The sequence below is a fragment of the Pongo abelii genome, chromosome 16 (assembly GCF_028885655.2).
Source record: "Pongo abelii isolate AG06213 chromosome 16, NHGRI_mPonAbe1-v2.0_pri, whole genome shotgun sequence".
Classification (NCBI taxonomy): Eukaryota; Metazoa; Chordata; class Mammalia; order Primates; family Hominidae; genus Pongo; species Pongo abelii.
Genome location: NC_072001.2, coordinates 77,596,647 through 77,618,291, shown reverse-complemented (window position 1 = coordinate 77,618,291; position 21,645 = coordinate 77,596,647). Strand labels below are relative to the sequence as shown.

The window sequence follows — 21,645 nt, the reverse complement described above, 5'->3', positions numbered from 1 at the left end:
AGAGATTAAGCTGAAGGAAGATTTTGTGGTAAGGGGTGATATTTTGGGGTTGTTAGAAGAAACACTTGTATAGAATGATTGGTGATGGCCTGGATGCGGTTTTGTGTGAATTGAAAGACTAAATGGAAGACACAAGGTCCGAATAAGAGAAGGAGAAAAACAGGTATTAAAGGACTAAGAATTGGGAGGACCCAGGTACATCCAACTGGAGAGTGCCTAAGGAGGTTCAGCAGAGACCTGCCAGCAAAGATTATTTATTTACTTTAAGAGGGAGGTAAGAGTGGCGGTTTGGGGATAGCACCAGGAGATATCAGCTGTGATGGCTTGGAGAAACAGTGTAAACAGGCAGTGTAAACGAGCAGGGTGTAAACAAGAGAACGGTGACTAGGAGTATGACTAGACAGAAGATAGTAGGGATGACAAGTTTTTGGGGCACAGTCCAAGTTGAGCTGGTGTCTGGAATGAGACTGGGGCCTAATAAAAGGAACATCCATACAGGAGCTCAAATGGGCTGCACCCTGTAGCATTCTGAGGACAGGCCCAAATTCTGAGAAGGGCAAGTAGTAAAAGTATTGTCCAGTCCTTTTTAAATTGGTGGCTGAGCTTGGTGAGGTGTGTTTTTTAAAAGACCATTAGTCTGTTCTACCTTTCCTGAAGATTGAGGACGGTAAGGGGTATGAAGGTTTCACTGAAACTGCCTGGGTGATTTGATTAGTAAAGGCCGGTCCGTTATCAGACTGTATAAAGGTGGGAAGGCCAAACTGAGGAATTATGTCTGACAGAAGGGAAGAAATGACCACAGCGGCCTTCTCAGACCCTGTGGGAAAGGCCTCTACCCAACCAGTGAAAGTGTCTACCCAGACCAAGAGGTATTTTAGTTTCCTGACTCAGGGCACGTGAGTAAAGTCAATTTGCCAGTCCTGGGCAGGGGCAAATCCCTGAGCTTGATGTGTAGGAAAGGGAGCGGGCCGGAACAATCCCTGAGGGTAGTAGAATAGCAGATGGAACACTGAGAAGTGATTTCCTTGAGGATAGACTTCCATGATGGAAAGCAAATGAGAGGTTCTAAGAGACAGGCTAGCGGCTTATAACCTACATGGAAGAGGTTATGAAATGATGACAGAATAGAATGGGCCTGTGAGGCTGGAAGGAGACATTTTCCTTGGTCTAAGAACCATTTGCCCTTTGCCTTGTGTGGGGAGAGATTGTTAGGTGGAAGTTTCAGTGGGGGAGTAGGTTGGAGTGACCAATGAGGAGAAAACCTGGCCGTGAGGGACAGAATTTGGAAAGCTAGATGCTTCTTTAGCTATCTTATCAGCATAAGCGTTGCCCTGAGCAATGGGATCTGATGCCTTTTGATGGCCCTTGCAGTGAATGACTCCAGCTTCCTTTGGAAGTAAAGTGGCCTTGAGAAGAGTTTTTATTAAAGAGGGATTAAGATGGAGGACCCTTGTGTAGTGAGGAAACCTCTTTCAGCCCATATAACAGTATGGTGGTGCAGGATATGGAAGGCATATTTAGAATCAGTATAAATATTGACATGTAGTCCTTTTGCAAGACTGAGGGCTTAAGTTAAGGCAATGAGTTTGGCTAGCTGAGAGGTAGTGGTGGGGGGCAGAAAGCATATGCATCAGGTGTGAGGAAGAAAATAGATTTTGGAAGTTATGAGAACTGTAGAGAGTGAGTTGAGCACAGTTTGTGATTTTGAGGGCCTCTAAAAGCATTAAAGCAGTGACAGCCGCCACACGCAGACATGAGGGCTAGGCTAAAACAATAAGGTCAAGTTGTTTGGACAGAAAGGCTGCCGGGTGCGGTCCCAGCTCTTGTGTAAGAACTCTGACTGCACAGCCCTGTACTTCAGCTGTGTGTAACAAAATGGGAGTGATGAGTTAGGGAGAGCTAGGTGGTAGCTCTTTGTAAGGAATGGAAAGGGGATTGGGAAAAGGATTTAGGATCTATGGGGTCAGCCAGATTTATTTAGAACAGAATAATGGGTTGTGGAGGGAGGTATTGAGGATAGGAGAGTATATGGGTTTGGCACCATGGGGTGGATAGGCAAAACAATTTGGTTGATAAGGCACAGATCCTGCACTAACCTGTAAGGCTTGTCCAGTTTTTGGATGGGTAAAATGGGGGAATTGTAAGGAGAGATTATAGGCTTTAAAAGACCATGCTCTAACAGGCAAGTGATAACAGGCTTTAATCTTTTTAAAGCATGCTGTGGGATGGGATATTAGCATTGAACAGGGTAAGGATGATTAGGTTTTAATGGGATGGTAAGGAGTGCATCATCAGTCACCAAGGAGGGGGTAGAGGTGTCCCATACCTGTGGATTAAGTTGGGGAGATACAAGGGGAGGATGTGAAGGAGGCTTTGAATTGGGGAAAAGGGCAGCAATGAGGTGTGGCTGTCCAGGAATAGCCGGGGAAGCAGATAATTTAGTTAAAATATCTTGACCTAATAAGGGAATTGGGCAGGTTGGGATAACTAAAAAGGAGTGTATAAAAGAATATTGTCCAAGTTGGCACCAGAGTTGGGGAGTTTTAAGAGGTTTGGAAGCCTGGCTGTCAATACCCACAACACTTATGGAGGCAAAGGAAACAGGCCTTTGAAAAGAAGGTAATGTGGAGTTGGTAGCCTCCATATTGATTAAGAAGGGGACGGACTTACCCTCCACTGTAAGAGTTACCTAAAGTATTTGTGATGATCCAGGAGGCTTCCGAGGTGATCAGACAGCATCAGTCTTCAGCTGCTAAGCTGAGAAGATCTGGGAAGGAGTCAGTCAGAGAGCCTTGGGCCAGAGTTCCAGGGGCTCTGGAAGTGGCTGCTGGGTGAGTTGGACAGTCCAATTTCCAGTGGGGTCCTGCACATATGGGACATGGCTTAGGAGAAATCCTGGGCTGCGGGCATTCCTTGGCCCAGTGACCAGATATCCAGCAGTTGAAGCAAGTTCCTGCTGGAGAAGTTCCTGTAGGAATGCTTGACTGCTGCGGCTTAGGCATGTGCAGCTTAGGCATTTTGAAGTTCTCGTGTGCTGGAGGTGCGGCTGGGGTTTTGTCTCACAGTGGAGGCAAGTAATTGTAACTTTTCTCTATTATTGTACACCTTGAAGGTGAGGTTAATGAAGTCCTGTTGTGGGGTTTGAGGGCCGGAATCTAATTTTTGGAACTTTTTTTTTTTTTAATGTTAGGAGCTGACTGGGTGATAAAATGCATATTGAGAATAAGACGGCCTTCTGGTCTTTCTGGGTCTAGGGCTGTAATGCCTCTCAGGGCTGCTGCCAAAGGGGCCATGAACTGGGCTGGGTTTTTCATATTTGATGAAAAAGAGCCTAAACGCTGATTTGAGAGAGGTCGGATAAAGAAAAAGGAACATTAACCTTGACTATGCCTTTAGTTCTAGCCACCTCTTTAAGAGGAAATTGTTGGGCAGATGGAGGAGGGCTAGTCGTGGAACAAAACTGTAAGCCGGACTGGGTGTGAGGAGGGGAGGTGATAAAGGGATTATAGGCTGGGGGAGCAAAGGCTGAGGAAGAATTGGGACCTGGCTTGGCCTGGTAAGGAGCAGCCTGGGGAGGAGGGGAGAGGTCAGATGGGTCCGTAAAAGAGGAAGATTGGAAAGACTCAGCAACACTTGGGGTTGGGACTGAGGGGACAGGCGGGAGGGAAAGAAGGAAGATTTGGGACGAGTTGCATTGGGAACAGAGACTAGGGAGGGACCAATGTGTAAAAGAATGCCTGGACATCAGGCATCTCAGACCATTTGCCCATTTTACAAGAATTATCTGGATCTTATAAGATGGAGAAATCGAAAGTGCCATTTTCTGGCTATTTAGAACCATTGTTAAGTTTGTATTGGGGTTAAGTGGCATTGCAGAAGAAAATAAGGCATTTAGGTTTAGGTCAGGTGTGAGTTGAAGAGGTTTTAAGTTCTTGAGAACACAGGCTAAGGGAGAAGAGGCAGGAATGGAGGGTGGAAGGTTGCCCATAGTGAAGGAGGCAAGCCCAGAGAAAAGAGAGGATAGAGACACGGAGGGAAGGTGTGGGGGGTGCTTGCCCCCCAGGAAAGTGGAGAGAAAAGGGAGGGTAGAGACATGGAGAGAAGGGGTGGGAGGTGCTTGCTCCCCAGGTAAGTGGAGAGAAAAGAGAGGGTAGAGACATGGAGAGAAGGGGTGGCGGGTTGCTTGCCTCCGAGGAAAGTGGAGAATGGGTGGGGGGTGCTTGCCCCCCCAGGAAAGTGGAGAGAAAAGAGAGGGTAGAGACATGGAGAGAAGGGGTGGGTGGTGCTTGTCCCCCAAAATACTGGTACTTGACACTAAGTGTGAAGGATCAAGGCAGGCATTACCACGGTGATCAGACACCTCTGAAATGTGGGGGAATAATCAAGCAGGCGTCCCCGCAGTGATTAAACACCAAGGGAAAACTGTCTTGCTGAGTCCGTGACCAGCGCCAGAGTTTTGGGTTCACGGATAAAACGCATCTCCTCTGTCTCTGCCAGAAAAGGAAAGGAACTGAAATTAAGAGAATGGAGAGATTGAAAGATGCTGCCAAGATTGAAAAGAGAAAGAGGTTGAGGGATAGTGAGGGAGGTTGGAGAAGACAGTAAAAAGAGGCCACTTACCAGGTTTAAAATTGGTGAGATGTTCCTTGGGCTGGTTGGTCTGAGGACCCGAGATTTTAGGTGGATCTTTCTCACGGAGCAAAGAGCAGGACAGGGGATGGATCTCCCAAAGGAGGTCCCCCGATTCGAGTCATAGCACCAAGTTTCACGTGCATCCGTGTGAAGAGACCACTAAACAGGCTTTGTGTGAGCAATAAAGCTTTTTAATCACTTGGGTGCAGGTGGGCTGAGTCCTAAAAGAGAGTCAGCGAAGGGAGATGGGGTGCGGCTGTTTTATAGGATTTGGGTAGGTAGTGGAAAATTATAGTCAAAGGGGGTTGTTCTCTGGCTGGCAGGGGTGGGGATCACAAGGTGCTCAGTGGGGGAGCTTTGGAGCCAGGATGAGCCAGGAGAAGGAATTTCACAAGGTAATGTCATCAGTTAAGGCAGGGACTGACCATTTTCACTTCTTTTGTGGTGGAATGTCATCAGTTAAGGCAGGAACTGGCTATTTTCACTTCTTTTGTGATTCTTCACTTGCTTCGGGCCATCTGGACGTATATGTGCAGGTCACAGGGGATACGATGGCTTAGCTGGGGCTCAGAGGCCTGACAGTCCGCATAACAAACCTTTTGCCCTCCTTTCCATCAAGTGACAGTTTGCCATGAGACTTTCTCACTTTGGTTCCTAGACTGTCCCCTTAAGGAGTTAAAGCCTGTAAATAAATTAAAAGTAGGATTATCTGAGCTGGAACAAAATGTTTGGAGTAAGTTTGGAATATAAGAGTTTGGATAAGTTTGGAATATAAGAGTATGACAGGCCAGGTGCAGTGGCTCACGCCTGTAATCCCCGAACTTTGGGAGGCCGAGGTTGGCGGATCACCTGAGGTCAGGAGTTCGAGACCATCCTGACCAACATGGAGAAACCTTGTCTCTACTAAAAATACAAAAAATGAGACGGGCGTGGTGGCACATGCCTGTGATCCCAGCTACTCGGGAGGCTGAGGCAGGAGAATCACTTGAACCTGGGAGGCAAAGATTGTGGTGAGCCAAGATCACACCATTGCACTCCAGCCTAGGCAACAAGAGTGAAACTCCGTCTAAAAAAAAAAAAAAAAAAAAAAGGAAAGAAAAAAAGAGTATGACAAACTCTTAGCAATATAGTTAGTTGTTTACTAGGGTATCACTCACAGTTCTTAGTTGTTAACAGCAGATGTAGTAGCTAACATGTAGTAGGAAAAAAATGTATCAAGGGGACTATGTCGCTCACCAAATCTCTAGGAGGGTCAATAATCAGGCTTGGATGCCAAGGTTTCAGGAATATCACTCAACTCACATCTCAGAGCTGCCCTGGTGCCCACCCACTGAGCCCCACAGGGCTCAGGTGCTGCAGCTGTCCCAGGGTGGAGGTCCCTGTCACCCCATATGTCAGACTGGGTTTCACATGGTGCCTGCTTCATCATGTTGCTACCTTCTCAACGAAGATTTCATGAGGGTGCATCTGATTGGTAGAGCCCAAGTCATCTGCCTGCATCCCAGTTGCAAGGGATGCTGGGAAAGAGAGTTTCTGGCTTTTTGCCTTGAGTTGAGGCATAGAGTCATTAGCTAGATAATTTCCAAAAATGCTTTGGGAATTTGTGCCTGGACAACCCAGCCCCAGATGCCCAGCTGTTTTGATAAAAGCCAGGACCACATTCATTGGCCTCATAAACAGAGAGAGTCCAATGGCCATCACCTGGGTTACCAGGATGACTGTTAGGTGTGATGCTGCCACCCTTGCTGGGACCCACTGAATGAACTGCTGCCCCTTCCTTACCAGATGGCAGTAAGCGCAGAGCTTCTCAGGGCCGCTGGCTTCTAGTACCCGTCTCCCTGTTCTCTTCACTGTGTCAGGGTGGCCCATGTTCTGCCTGCAGTGACAATTTGATCTCTCAGGAGTCAGGGACCTCCTTCTCCTTCCCACAGAATCTGAGGAGGAGGAAACCTGCACCAAAGCTTATTTGGGGCTTTTTCCTACTCAATGAGTCTGTGTCCTCTCTCTAAAGGTCATTGTTTTTAATACAGGAGAAAGGATTACCTAGGCAAAGATGCAGATTTTTTATTTACATTTTTATTGAAGTAACTTATATTTAATAAAATGAAACAAATCACAAATGTACAGTTCAGTGAATTTTTACATATGTAAACACTCAGCTTAAAAAGAACATTTCCAGCACTCCAGAAAGTTCTGTGGTACCTCCTTCTAGTCATTACCCCACAAGAGAAACACTTCTAACACCATAAATTAATTTTGCCAATTCTTGAACTTCATCAAAATGGAATCCAACAGTGTGTATTCTTTAGTGTCTGGTTTCTTTCATTCTAACATTAATGACCCACAGGATTTTAATTTTCTTATTTGGCCTTTTCCTCAGCGTTCTACAATGAACAAATACAACTGTAATTTAAAAAATAATAATAGCAACACTTGCCATTTACACAATATTTTCAGAAAATATACGGTATTTTAAAATCAGGGAACTATATAAAACAGTTTATAATCACATATATATACAATCACGTGCTGCATAATGGCATTTTGGTCAACAATGGAACACATATAAACTGTGGTCCCATAAGATTATAATACTTTATTTTTACTGTACCATGTCTGTGTTTCGCTATGTTTAAACAGATACTTGTGTTTGTGTTACAATTGCCCACAGTATTCAGCACAGTACGTGCCGTACAGGTTTGTACTATCCCATGTAGCTTAGGTGTGTAGTAAGCTATGCCATCCAGGTTTGTGTCAGTGAACTCTGGGTTGTTCACACCTCAACGAAATAGCCTAAGGAAGCCGGGCTCAGTGGCTCACACCTGTAATCCCAGCACTTTGGGAGGCCGAGGCGGGTGGATCACCTGAGGTCAGGAGTTTCGAGACCGGCCTGATCAATATGATGAAACCCCGTCTCTACTAAAAATACAAAAATTAGCTGGGCATGGTGGCATGTGCCTGTAATCCCAGCTACTCGGGAGGCTGAGACAGGAGAATCACTTGAACCCGGGAGGCAGAGGTTGCAGTGAGCCGAGATCGCGCCACTGCACTCCAGCCTGGGCAACAAGAGTGAAACGCTCTCAAAATAAAATAAAATAAAATAGCCTAAGGATGCATTTCTCAGAACTTATCCCTGTTGTTCAATGATGTGTGTCTATACAGTGGGGCCATAACTAAGATGTATGTCGCCCAAGCTGGCAAGATGGCTCTGACCTTCTCTTGGGCCCCTTATTTCCCCCAAACACAGGTTGTCTGCAGTCTTGACCAATGGCTGCCAGGGCATGGACTCCACTGCAGGGGCCAGCGGGAGGCCCCAGCTCAGGCAAAGGCACAGGCAGATATTTCAGGAGTCTTCTAGGGCTGGCACTGAGGGCAGAGACAGAGGGGTCTCCCTGTCCTTTGGAGAACCTCACGCTGCAGAAATTCCAGACTGAATCTTCATACCGAGTAGGGGAGGAGCTGTCTGTGGGGTGGAGCCTGCAGCAGGAGGAAGGACGTGAACGTTTTATCAGGTTCTGGTATGGCCTTGAGCTGGTAGTTATAATCTTGGCTCTGGTGGCTCAGGGCTACAGTCATCCTGGCAGTCCCCGCTGAAGTGGAGCAGGTACAGTCACAGCTGTGGGGACAGCATGCTGGCCAAGGGTCTTTCCCCACGCTCAGTCCTGGTCAAAGGCTGCCAGACCTTTCTGAGTGCCCCCAGGGAGGGGCTGGGGCGTCTCAGGGTGCCCACTGGCGAGAGAGCTGGCATCTCCACTCGCAGTCCTCGCCCCTTCAATGAGATCCCCTCTCCTGGTGACAATGGCTGGCTAAACCTGTACCATTTCTGGAGGGAGACGGGCACACACAAAGTCCACCTTCACCATGTCCAGAATTTCCAGAAGTATGGCCCGATTTACAGGTAAGCCTGGCAGAGGGTGGGAGCCGAAGGGACAGGGAGGAGGAGGGGCCCGGGTAGCCCTGCTGTGCTCCCCACTCCCCCAACAGGCTGTTCTCCGGTTCCAAACTCCTGTCTAACTTCTTTTTTTTTGGTAATACAATACAGAAATATATCAGGGATATTTCAAAATTCAACATTTGAATCTGTGAATGTCTTAAGTACTCTAAACCAGACATCTGCTTTTGAAACAATTGGTGGCAAGACCACCAGCCATCTGTAAGGAAGCTCTTTAATGGGTCCAAACCCCAGGTCTGGCCGGCCATGGTGGCTCACACCCATAATCCCAGCACTTTGGGAGGCCGAGGTGGGCGGATCACTTGAGATCAAGAGTTCGAGACCATCCCGGCCAACATGGTGAAACCCCGTCTCTACTAAAAATACAAAAATTAGCTAGGTGTGGTGGCAGGCGCCTGTAATCCCAGCTACTCGGGAGGCTGAAGCAGGAGAATGGCTTGAACCGGGGAGGCAGAGGTTGCAGTGAACCGAGATTACGCCATTGCAATCCGGCCTGGGCGACAGAGTGAGATTCTGTCTCAAACGAAACAAAACAACCTCCTCGGTCTGAGGAGGGGCGACTGGTGAGGCTAAGTTTTGAATTCCTGGCCCTGTAGCTGTCAGACCAGGCAGCGAGTTTTAAAAATTGGGGGAGGGCCGGGTGCGGTGGCTCACGCTTGTAATCCCAGCACTTTGGGAGGCTGAGGCAGGCGGATCACTTGAGGACAGGAGTTCGAGATCAACCTGGCCAACATGGTGAAACCCTGCATCTACTACAAAAATAAATAAATAAATAAATAAATAAATATAAAAAAAATTAGCCGGGCATGGTGGCGGGGGTCTGTAATCCCAGCTACTCAGGAGGCTGAGGCAGGACAACCGCTTGAACCCAGGAGGTGGAGGTTGCAGTGAGCCGAGATCATGTCACTGCACTCCAGCCCTGGGCAACAAAAGTGAAACTCCGTCTCAAAATAAAAATAAAAATAAAAAAAATTGGGGAGGGCGATTTGAAGTTCAGAGCACAAGGTCGCAGCGTGGTCGTTTGGCGCTAGCGACAGCCCCAGCATTCCTCCCAGCGCACGCCGCCGCCGGGGCCGCGCTATTCCGAAATTGGGTCCGCCCTCGCGTCGCCCCGGGCCTGCTCCTACGCTCTTCGCTGGTCCCTCACCTCCGCCTCCCCCCGACGCAGCCCGAGCCCATCCGCCCCCCAGGTCGACCCGCGTTGACCTCAGGGCGAGGTCTAGGCGCTCGGCCCCACCGCAGGTTCCTAGGTCCCCGTCACTCTGCCGCCAAGTTCCCCAACACGGACTCCGTGCGCTTTGAGGTGTTACGGGGGCGCTGGAGCACTGGCTCCGCTGGCCCTGCCAGGAGGCGGGGGCGAAGCAGGGAGCGACCCGGGATGCGTTCCTCTGGCCGGCCTGCGCCCCTGCAGCATCCACTCCTCGCCTCTGCTGGCCTCGGCCCTCCCTCACTGCGTTCACCTGAGCCCACCCGAGCCGACAGTGGCGCTCTAAGGTGACGCCCGCGCGGCCGGACCTCTCCTGTCCAACTTCTGATCTTACTTCTTCCAGGCCTGGATGGTGGTGGGTAAAAGGGAAAGTATTCTAGTTACCAGGCCTGAGGCCTCAACCTTCCCCAGATCCCACTCCCTTTGAAATTCTCGGAGAGAGGCTGTCAGAGAACAAGCCCTACTAAATGCCTCCCTACATCCGTTACCCTCCTCACACCTTGCAAGCGAAGTTTGTTGTCCCCACGGTCAGAGGAGGAGACTGAGGCTCAGAGAGGTGACCCAGCTAGATTCCTGTCCTGCTGGGGTGCTGTTCTCACCCTTGGCCCTGAGGCTCTGAGTCTGTCCCTTCCCTTTCCCAAGAATCGGGCTCGCCTCCTGCTAGGCGGAAAGGCCTTTTTTTTTTTGTCTTTGGGCCTCTGAGCCCCCAGGGCTTGTGGCTTTTTCCTGGGAAAACTGCTAAAGCTGTTTCTACGGTGGGCAGCCTTTCAGCCACACCTGGGTTCTTTGCTAAGAGTCCGGTTGAGAGGGAAGGGAGGTGGCGTGGGGGTGGTTGGGGGCTGGGAGGGGAGACCAGGAGGGACAGTACGTTTTCCTTTAAGTGAAAGGTCCTTACAACTCAGAGCATTCCAATGGGTCAGTCACGAAGCATTCCAATGTGTTGGCCGGCTTGATGACTGGGCTGGGGGTGGGTGGGAGGGCAGGCTAGTTTGTGTTGGGGCTTCAGCTGCTCCCTCCCTCCCTCTCTCACAACTCCTTTAAAGTCCAAACTGCCCCTTTTGATAGCTGGTTGGTGGCAGGGAGCTCCCCCTACCCCGCACCCCACCCTATTCAAGGTTGGGTGCTGGGCTTGGGAGGTTGCTCCCCGCTGGGTCTCTCCTTCCTCCCCCTCTCTCCTAGGCCTATTGGTGCTTCTGTCCCGTGCTCACTTCACATAGATCTCTAGTTATCCTTGCTTCCTCCTCTCTTCCCTTTTCACCACTTCATAGACCCTCAGTAGCAACTCCTTATTTTATTAAGCCCCTTTGTTACCAGTGGAGGGTGTCCAGGTTCTTGGCGTCTTGAACAAAGAATTGGACAAAGTAAGGAAGGAATGAAGGGATTTATTGAAAATGAATGTACATGCCACAGTGTGGGAGCAGGCGGGGCGTAGGGGCTCAAAGGCCACGTTACAGAATTGTGGGGCGTTTACCCCCTAGAGGTTTCCATTGGTTACTTCAGATACACCTTATGTAAATGGAGAGGATGAAGTATTCAAGTTACATAGTCATACACCCTATGGAGAGGATATTTCCTGTTATAGCTGAAGTGTGAATCGATCTTATGTTCCCTGCCTCCAGACCCTATTTTCCTGCCTCATTTGCCCCTTCAAGAGATGTGATCCCCATAAATCTTTATGGGAGGCAGAGGGACCGATGGTCTTTTTTCTGTAACTGCTTCATGCCGGCTTGGGGCGTAGTCCCTACCTATTGGGGATCACGGAACTCTCACCCTGCTCTATCTAGTGGAGGAAGGGTAGCTTCTTGATGTCCAGGGGTGGTGTCTTCACTTGGAACTGGCTGGAACCTTTGTTACATGATCATCTGAAGCTTGATGGTCTCTAGGTGAGAGGAAATGAATTTGGTTAAAAGATTTAATGGAAACTTTAGGGGGTGGATACCTATACTGTCAGAAATGTTTGTTAGAGAGATTTGCAGAAGAAAAATCAAAACCTAGTCTTTTCTAGAATCTGTGTGTTTCCTTAAAGTCTTGGCATGAGTGGTCCCATTTTGGTTTTGTTTGGTTTGTGGGGGCCTAGTGCATAAGTTCAGTCCAAAACAACGGCCTCCCAGAATTTTGTTGAAAAAATTCCCTTTTTGATCAGGTTTTCACTTAGGTGAGAGTGTGACCAAAACCTAGGGCCTCAGTGCCACTCTCAGTTATCATCATTTTGGGTTTCTGGTCTCAGCATGTCATTTATAGGTTATGGTGCCCTCATGGTTGCATATTTCTTTGAGCTCCTGTTATTCCAGTTGAAGAGAGACCATATGACATTCTAGAAATGGCTCATGCAAGCATTTAAAACCTTTGAGAGCATACAGCGCATCAGGGAGACCATTATTATGGCTATTGGGAGGATAATACCAAGAATTTGGGATTATACTCCTTACCCAAGGTCCCCATAAACCAAACCTCCTAAAATCAAATGGATCAAAGAATGAGCTAGATACAGAATTTACTCACGGCTGGGTGAGGTGGCTCACTTGAGGTCAGGAGTTCAAGACAAGCCTGGCCAACGTGGTGAAACCCCGTCTCTACTAAAATACAAAAATTAGCTGGGTGTGGTTGTGTGCACCTGTAATCCCAGCTACTTGGGAAGCCGAGGCAGAAGAATTGCTTGAACTTGGGAGTCAGAGGTTGCAGTGAGCCGAGATCACGCCACTTCAGCCTGGGCGACAGAGCGAGACTTGACTAATCAATTTCTTCATCAATCTCCTACCACTGAATTTCTATAAGCTTCATTTGATGTATTTCTGTATAGGCCACAAGTGCCAGCAGCTGCACAGATACTTCTCTGTTTAGCCAATTCTATTATAACTTTCACAAGAGAATTTAGAGTCTGTAGCCTTTAGAGTAGAATTTGCTATAGAACCTATCATGAGGGATACATTTCTAATCATTGCTGCTTTTACTTTAAACCATGGAAAAAGGACCTAACAAATGATGCCCTTTTAGAAGAGTGAAGGACTTCTGGCAATGTTCTCTTTAACCCACTATGTGGGTTATGTGGAGTGAATCAATTTTTTGTTTTTGATTGATTATGAGCTAACACATCTACCATTAAAGTTTCTTACATACATTGGGCCTTTATCCATGTATAAGGCTGGCTGCAAACGCCTTCACAAATAAAAGTGTTCCCCATAAGTGCACATAACAGACCCCTTTTCCACTTCTATTGTTCATAGAAGGCATAAGCAAGAAAAAATATTCAAAGGTAAGAGTTTCATGATAGTAGAAGTCTTAATCTGTGAACTTGGGAAAAGATGTTCACATCAATGATGCCATCTTCTTGGGAGAAATTTTCCTGGTCAGTTTTACCTTAAGTGTTCCAGTGGGTGCACAGCTCCAAGAGCATGGAGGGACCCTTCTCAGTTGTGAGATTATGAACCCAAAGTTCAAGGTCCTGAAGTTTTGTTATAGTGTAGATGGCAAGGACAGTCTTTCTCTGATGTTTCCAGCAGATTCAAACCATAAAAAACTTTTTTTTTTATCTGGTGAAAATACACTGTAGCGTAATAATCTACTGTTATAACATCAGCCCTCTTGCATGGGAAAGCTTTTCTACAACCAGAAAACATGCATGGAAAATAACAATGGAGTGAAATCCCTTTATAAAATGTTTAAATGGCTGACCAGATGACCAAATGTACCTGAAGCTTTAATTGTTTTCCCAGGAATATGGGATCAAGCACTGGTTATAAACAATTTTTTGTTGTTGTTATTTAGTTTTTATTTCATAATCATAAACTTTAACTCAACTTTGCAATCCAGCTAGGCATGGAAGGGAACTGCAGCGAGAGCACAAAGATTCTAGGATACTGCGAGCAAATGGGGTGGAGGGTGCTGTCCTGAGCTACAGAAGGAATGGTCTGGTGGTTAAGATAAAACACAAGTCAAACTTATTAGAGTTGTCCACAGTCAGCAATGGTGATCTTCTTCCTGGTCTTGCCATTCCTGGACCCAAAGCGCTCCATGGCCTCCACAATATTCATACCTTCTTTCACCTTGCCAAAGACCACATGCTTGCCATCCACCACTCAGTCTTGGCAGTGCAGATGAAAAACTGGGAACCATTTGTATTGAATCCAGCATTTGCCATGGACAAGATGCCAGGACCTGTATGCTTTAGGATGAAGTTCTCATCATCAAATTTCTCCCCATAGATGGACTTGCCACCAGTGCCATTATGGCATGTGAAGTCACCACCCTGACACGTAAACCCTGGAATAATTCTGTGAAAGCAGGAACCCTTATAACCAAATCCTTTCTCTCCAGTGCTCAAAGCATGAAAGTTTTCTGCTGTTTTTGGAACCTTGTCCGCAAACAGCTCGAAGGAGACATGGCCCAAGGGCTCGCCATGACAGCGATGTCAAAGAACACGGTGGGGTTGACCATGGCTGATAGTACAGGGCTCCTGGCGGCAGTGATGGCATCTGCAAAGTGACAGGTTATAAACTATTTTAAACAATTTCAGTATTCGCTGGTTTAACACGAAAGTCTTTTCTTGATATGTAATTAACTTTTTGTTGTTGTTTTATGTGGGTTAGTAGCTTTATACAAGAAAATTTGGTCATTTTTTGTGGTTTACAATAACTTAACATAATTATAATTGTGACTGGTAACATATACTTAGACATTAGAATTTTAGAAATTCCATACAATTTTGGAATATATTATTCACAAAAATATAACCTAAAGAAGATTGAACATCATTTTGGCAATCCCATGTACCTAAATATGTCAAATAATCCTGTTTACCTCTTTTCTGGATGTTTTCAGGGGCCCTTTGATTCATCTAGAAAGCCAGGCATTAGGAAAGACAATTTTGAAATTGAAGTTTGATTTTGGAATTCCAGATTACCGTAAACTATTTATTTTGCCAAAATGATGACTCAGAAATTTTAAAGAAGCAAAAACCTTTTATAACCGTCCACACACACACACACACACAAAACCCAACACTTTCTACTGTTCTTATACACCTTGCATGTAAAACTGTTTCTAGTAGTCTTAATTGCATGTTATAATGATGAATTTGTTTTTTTTGAGACAAAGTTTCACTCTTGTTGCCCAGGCTGGAGTGCAATGGGATGATCTCGGCTCACTGCAACCTCTGCCTCCTGAGTTCAAATGATTCTCCTGCCTCAGCCTCCCCAGTAGCTGGGATTACAGGCATTCACCACCATACCCAGCTAATTTTGTATTTTTACTAGAGATGGGGTTTTACCATGTTGGTCAGGCTGGTCTTGAACTCCTGACCTTAGGTGATCCACCTGCCTTGGCCTCCCAAAATGCTGGGATTACAGGTGCGAGCCACTGCAACTGGCCTATAATGGTGAATTTTAACATAAAACCTGGTAAGTTAGGCCAGGCGCAGTGGCTCACACTTTTAATCTCAGCATTTTGGGAGGCTGAGGTGGGTGGATCATGAGGTCAGGAGTTCAAGACCAGCCTGGCCAAGATGGTGAAACCCCATCTCTACTAAAAATAATAAAAGTTAACCAGGTGTGGTGGTGGACGTCTGTAATTCCAGCTACTCAGGAGGCTGGGGCAGAGAATTGCTTGAATCTGGGAGATGGAGATTGTGGGTGAGCCGAGATTGCGCCACTGCACTCCAGCCTGGGGGACAGAGCTGCACTCCAGCCTGGGAGACAGAGCGAGACTCTGTCAAAACAAAAACAAAAACGAAAAAAACTGGTAAGTTCTGATAAAGTTTCTGATAAGGTTTGACTACTTCCAGCACAGCTAGGGGCATGGCCAACTCCACATGTCCCCAGGCTTTACCTAGCTGGAAAGCAGGCAAGTTAAACAATTTTCAAAAGCCAAAGAAGCAGCTTATGACATTAAAGGATTTAGCAAACCTAGTATTTGAACATAATGTACACCACATGTTTACATTTTGAAGACAACTATTTTCCCAATAATCTTGAAAACTCTTTATTTCCCAAATATTGCTAAAGTCACATGAACCAAAAGGCGTTACACTTTCCACTTTTCTGACAAAATATTTGACTTAAGCTCTTATTATTATTAAACCAATTAATTAAAAATTTTACAGAGGAGATATACAGTGACTTTTACTTTATATTTAACCAGTTTGCACAGAGGGAAAGAGCTCAGAGACTGACTCATAAGAAATTCTTATCCTTTCACTGGCATGCCAGATTTCTGGGTTCTCTCTTTCATGCGTGTCCCTGTGAAGAGACCACCGAACAGGCTTTGTGTGAACAATAAAGCTTTTTAATCACCTGGGTGCAGGTGGGCTGAGTCCGTAAAGAGAGTCAGCGAAGGGAGACGGGGTGGGGCCGTTTTATAGGATTTGGGTAGGTCGTGGAAAATTACAGTCAAAGGGGTTGTTCTTTGGTAGGCAGGGGTGGGGGACGCAAGGTGCTCAGTGGGGGAGCTTTTGAGCCAGGATGAGCCAGGAGAAGGAATTTCACAAGGTAATGTCATCAGTTAAGGCAGGAACAGGCCATTTTCACTTCTTTTGTGATTCTTCAGTTACTTCACGCCATCTGGATGTATACGTGCAGGTCACAGGGGACATGATGGCTTAGCTTGGGCTCAAAGGCCTGACATTCCTGTCTTCTTATATTAGTAAGAAAAATAACATAAAATAGTTTGAAGTGTAGGGGCAGCAAAAATTTTGGGGGTGGTAGGGAGAGATAATTGGCAATGTTTCTCAGGGCTGCTTCAAGCAGGATTAGGGGCAGTGTGGGAACCTAGAGTGGGAGAGATTAAGCTGAAGGAAGATTTTGTGGTAAGGGGTGATATTGTGGGGTGGTTAAAAGGAACATTTGTCATATAGAATGATTGGTGATGGCCTGGATGCAGTTTTGTATGAATTGAAAAACTAAACAGAAGACACAAGGTCTGAATAAGAGAAGGAGAAAAACAGGTATTAAGGGACTAAGAATTGGGAGGAGCCAGGACATCCAATTAGAGAGTGCCCAAGGGGATTCAGTGTAATTACTTGTTTGGTTGGTGAGTTTTTGGGCTCTATTGTTGACAGAGTCCTTTCTTTAAGTTGGAGGCTGAGTTTGGTGAGGTGTGTTTTTAAAAGACCATTAGTCTGTTTTACCTTTCCTGAAGATTGAGGACGGTAAGGGATATGAAAGTTTCACTGAATACCAAGAGCCTGAGAAATGGCTTGGGTGATTTGATTAGTAAAGGCTGGTCTGTTATCAGACTGTATAGAGGTAGGAAGGCCAAACCGAGGAATTATGTCTGACAGAAGGGAAGAAATGATCGTGGTGGCCTTTTCAGACCCTACGGGAAAGGTCTCTACCCATCCTGTGAACGTGTCTACCTAGACCAAGAGGTATTTTAGTTTCCTGACTTGGGGCATGTAAGTAAAGTCAATTTGCCAGTCCTGGGCAGAGAGGCAAATCCCTGAGCTTGATGTGTAGAGAAGGGAGGGGTCCTGAGGAGTAGCAGAATAGCAGATGGAACCCTGAGAAGTGATTTCCTTGCAGATAGATTTCCATGATGGAAAGGAAATGAGAAGTTCTAAGAGGCAGGCTAGTGGCTTGTAACCTACATGGAAGAGGTTATGAAATGACGACAGAATAGAATGGGCCTGTGAGGCTAGAAGGAGATATTTTCCTTGGTCTAAGAACCATTTGCCTTGTGTGGGAAGAGATTGATAAGTGGAAGTTTTAGTGGGGGAGTGGGTGGGAGGGACCGATGAGAAGGAGAAAAACTGGCCACGAGGGACAGAAGTTGGAATGCTAGCTGCTTTTTAGCTACCTTATCAGCATAAGCATTGCCCAGAGCAATGGGATCTGATGCCTTTTGATGGCCCTTGCAGTGAATGACTCCAGCTTCCTTTGGAAGTAAAGTGGCCTTAAGAAGAGTTTTTATTAAAGAGGCATTAAGATGGAGGACCCTTGTGTAGTGAGGAAACCTCTTTCAGCCCATACAACAGCATGGTGGTGCAGGATATGGAAGGCATATTTAGAGTCAGTATAAATATTGACGTGTAATTCATTTGCAAGAGTTAGGGCTCGAGTTAAGGCAATGAGTTTGGCTTGCTGAGAGGTAGTGGAGCGGGGCAGAAAGTATATGCATCAGGTGTGAGGAAGAAAGTAGATTTTGGAAGTTATGAGAACTGTAGAGAGTGAGTTGAGCACGGTTTGTGATTTTGAGGGCCTCTAAAAGTATTAAAGCAGCGACAGCCGCCGCACACAGACATGAGGGCTAGGCTAAAATAGTAGGGTCAAGTTGTTTGGACAGAAAGGCTGCCGGGTGCAGTCCTGGCTCTTGTGTAAGAATTCTGACCACACAGCCGTGCACTTCGGCTGTGTGTAATGAAAAAGGGTTGGATGAGTTAGAGAGAGTTAGTGTGGGAGCAGCTTCTAGGGCTGTTTTTAAGGAACAGAAAGAGGAGTGGTGAAATAATTTAGGATCTGTGGGGTCAGCTAAGTTTGCATTTTTAAGTTTATATAATGGTTTAGTCAGGATGGTAAAACTAGGTATCCGAAGGTGGAGTATCTAACCATGCCTAGGAAGGAACGGCATTATTGCTTTGTAGAAGGGGTTAGGATTTGCGAGATTAGCTGGACGTGATCAGCAGGGAGAGCATGTGTGTTTTCATGAGGAATTATGTTGAGATAGGTAATGGATGAGGAAGAAATTGGGATTCACTGAAGTAATGGGGCCTGTCCATGAAGCCTTGCAGCAGTACAGCCCAGGTAATTTGCTGAGCCTGATGGGTGTCAGGGTCAGTCCAAATGAAAGCGAAGAGAGGCTGGGATGAAGGGTGCAAAGGAATAGTAGAGAAAGCATGTTTGAGATCCAGAACAGAGTAATGGGTTGTGGAGGGAGGTATGGAGGATAGGAGAGTATATGGGTTTGGCACCATGGGGTGGATAGGCAAAACAATTTGGTTGATAAGGCACAGATCCTGCACTAACCTGTAAGACCTGTCTGGTTTTTGAACAGGTAAAATGGGGGAATTGTAAGGAGAGATTATAGGCTTTAAAAGACCATGCTCTAACAGGTAAGTGATAACAGGCTTTAATCTTTTTAAAGCATGCTGTGGGATGGGATATTAGCATTGAACAGGGTAAGGATGATTAGGTTTTAATGGGATGGTAAGAGGTGCATCATCAGTCACCAAGGAGGGAGTAGAGGCATCCCATATATGTGGATTAAGGTGGGGAGATACAAGGGGAGAATTTGAAGGAGGCTTTAAACTGGCGAAAAGGGTGGCAATAAGGTGTGGCTATAGCCCAGGAATAGTCAGGGAAGCAGATAATTTAGTTAAAATGTCTCGACCTAATAAGGGAACTGGGAAGGTGGGGATAACTAAAAAGGAGTGCATAAAAGAATATTGTCCAAGTTGGCACCAGAGTTGGGGAGTTTTAAGAGGTTTAGAAGCCTGGCTGTCAATACCCACAACAGTTATGGAGGCAAAGGAAATAGGCCCTTGAAAAGAAGGTAATGTGGAGTTCGTAGCCTCCATATTGATTAAGGAGGGGACAGACTTACCCTCCACTGTAAGAGTTACCTAAAGCATCTGTGATGGTCCAGGAAGCTTCCAAGGTGATTGGGCAGCATCAGTCTTCAGCCGCTAAGCGGAGAAGATCTGGGAAGGAGTCAGTCAGATAGCCTTGGGCCAGAGTTCCAGGGGCTCTGGGAGTGGCTGCTGGGTGAGTTGGACAGTCCAGTTTCCAGTGGGGTCCTGCACAGATGGGACATGGCTTAGGAGGAATCCCAGGCTGCGGGCAATACTTGGCCCAGTGACCAGATTTCCAGCACTTGAAGCAAGATCCTGGGGCAGGCGGTCCTAGAGGAATGCCTGGCCGCTGCGGTTCAGGCATTTTGAAGTTCTTGTATGCTGGAGATGCAGCTTGGTTTTGTCTCACAGCAGAGGCAAGTAATTGTAACTCAGAAATGTGTTGCTGTCTGGCTGCCTCCTCTCTATTATTGTACACCTTGAAGGCAAGGTTGATTAATTCCCGTTGCGAGGTTTGAGGGCTGGATTCTAATTTTTGAAGATTTTTTCTAATGTCAGGGGCTGACTGGGTGATAAAATGCATATTGAGAATAAGACAGCCTTCTGACCCTTCAGGGTCTAGGGCTGTAAAGCGTCTCAGGGTTGCTGCCAAATGAGCCACGGACTGGGCTGGGTTTTTATATTTGAGGAAAAAGAGCCTAAACACTAACTGATTTGGGAGAGGTCGGATAAAGAAAAAGGAGCATTAACCTTGACTATGCCTTTAGCTCCAGCCACCTTTTTAAGAGGAAATTATTGGGCAGATGGGGGAGGGCTAGTTGCAGAACGAAACTGTAAGCTGGACTGGGTTTGGGGAGAGGAGGTGATAGAAGGATTATAGGGTGGAGGAGCAGAAGCTGAGGAAGAATTGGAGCCTGATTCAGCCTGGCTGGGGAGTGACCTGAGGAGCAGTCTGGGGATGAGGGGAGAGGTCAGATGGGTCGGTAGAAAAGGAAGATTGGAAAGACTCAACAACACTTGGGGTTGGGACTGAAGGGACAGGTGGGAGGGAAAAGAAGATTTGGGATGAATTGCATTGGGAACAGAGACTAGGGAGGGACCAAAGAATGCCTGGATGTCAGGTACCTCAGACCATTGGCCCATTTTACGACAAGAATTATCTAGATCTTGTAGGACGGAGAAATCAAAAGTGCCATTTTCTGGCTATTTGGAACTATTGTCAAGTTTGTATTGGGGTTAAGTGGCATTGCAGAAGAAAATAAGGTGTTTAGGTTTTAGGTCAGGTGTGAGTTGAAGAGGTTTTAAGTTCTTGAGAACACAGGCTAAGGGAGAAGAGAGAGGAATGGAGGGTGGAAATTTGCCCATAGTGAAAGAAGCAAGCCCAGAGAAAAGAGAGGGTAGAGACATGGAGAGAAGGTGTGGGGGGTGCCTGCCCCCCAGGAAAATGGAGAGAAAAGGGAGGGTAGAGACACAGAGAGAAGGGGGGTGCTTGCCCTCCAAATTAGTGGTGCTTGCCACTAAGGGTGAAGGATCAAGGCAGGTGTCCAGGCATCCCCGCAGTGATTAAACACCAAGGGAAGACTGTCTTCCCGAGTCTGTGACTGGCGCCGGAGTTTTGGGTTCACGGATAAACGCGTCTCCTCTGTCTCTGCCAGAAAAGGAAAGGAACTGAAATTAAGAGAAGGGAGAGATTGAAAGATGGCACCAAGATTGAAAGGAGAAAGAGGTTGAGAGATAGTGAGAGAGGTTGGAGAAGAGAGTGAAAAGAGGCCGCTTACCGGATTTAAAATTGGTGAGATGTTCCTTGGGCTGGTTGGTCTGAGGACCTGAGTTCATAGGTGGATCTTCCTCATGGAGCAAAGAGCAGGAGGACAGGGGATTGATCTCCCAAGGGAGGTCCCCCGACCCGAGTCATGGCACCAAATTTCACATGTGTCCGTGGGAAGAGACCGCCAAACAGGCTTTGTGTGAGCAATAAAGCTTTTTAATCACCTGGATGCAGGCAGGCTGAATCCAAAAAGAGTCAGCAAAGGGAGATAGGGGTGGGGCTGTTTTATAGAATTTGGGTAGGCAATGGAAAATTACAGTCAAAGGGGGTTGTTTTTTGGCTGGCAGGAGTGGGGTCACAAGGAGCTCAGTGGGGGAGCTTTTGTGCCAGGATGAGCCAGGAGAAGGAATTTCACAAGGTAATGTTATCAGTTAAGGCAGGAACAGGCCATTTTCACTTCTTTTGTGATTCTTCAGTTATTTCAGGCCATCTGGATGTATACGTGCAGGTCACAGGGGATATGATGGCTTAGCTTGGGCTCAGAGGCCTGACATTCTCTCCCTGAGTGGCCCCAGGGACCCTGCTTG

The 21,645-nt window shown here is 46.7% G+C and overlaps 1 protein-coding gene and 1 pseudogene across 1 annotated transcript in view; one reads left to right on the top strand and one right to left on the bottom strand.

The window, feature by feature from the left end:
- The first annotated feature begins 8,098 nt into the window (after positions 1-8,098).
- LOC100433169 (cholesterol side-chain cleavage enzyme, mitochondrial) overlaps positions 8,099-21,645 on the top strand; it is a 29,847-nt gene continuing 16,300 nt past the window's right edge. Inside the window, exon 1 of the mRNA XM_024232611.3 lies at positions 8,099-8,530. Within this exon, the coding sequence (XP_024088379.2) occupies positions 8,262-8,530 (269 nt within the window). The 5' untranslated portion in view covers positions 8,099-8,261. The remainder of the gene's footprint in view (positions 8,531-21,645) is intronic.
- Positions 13,589-14,240, bottom strand: LOC112129067 (peptidyl-prolyl cis-trans isomerase A-like; annotated as a pseudogene).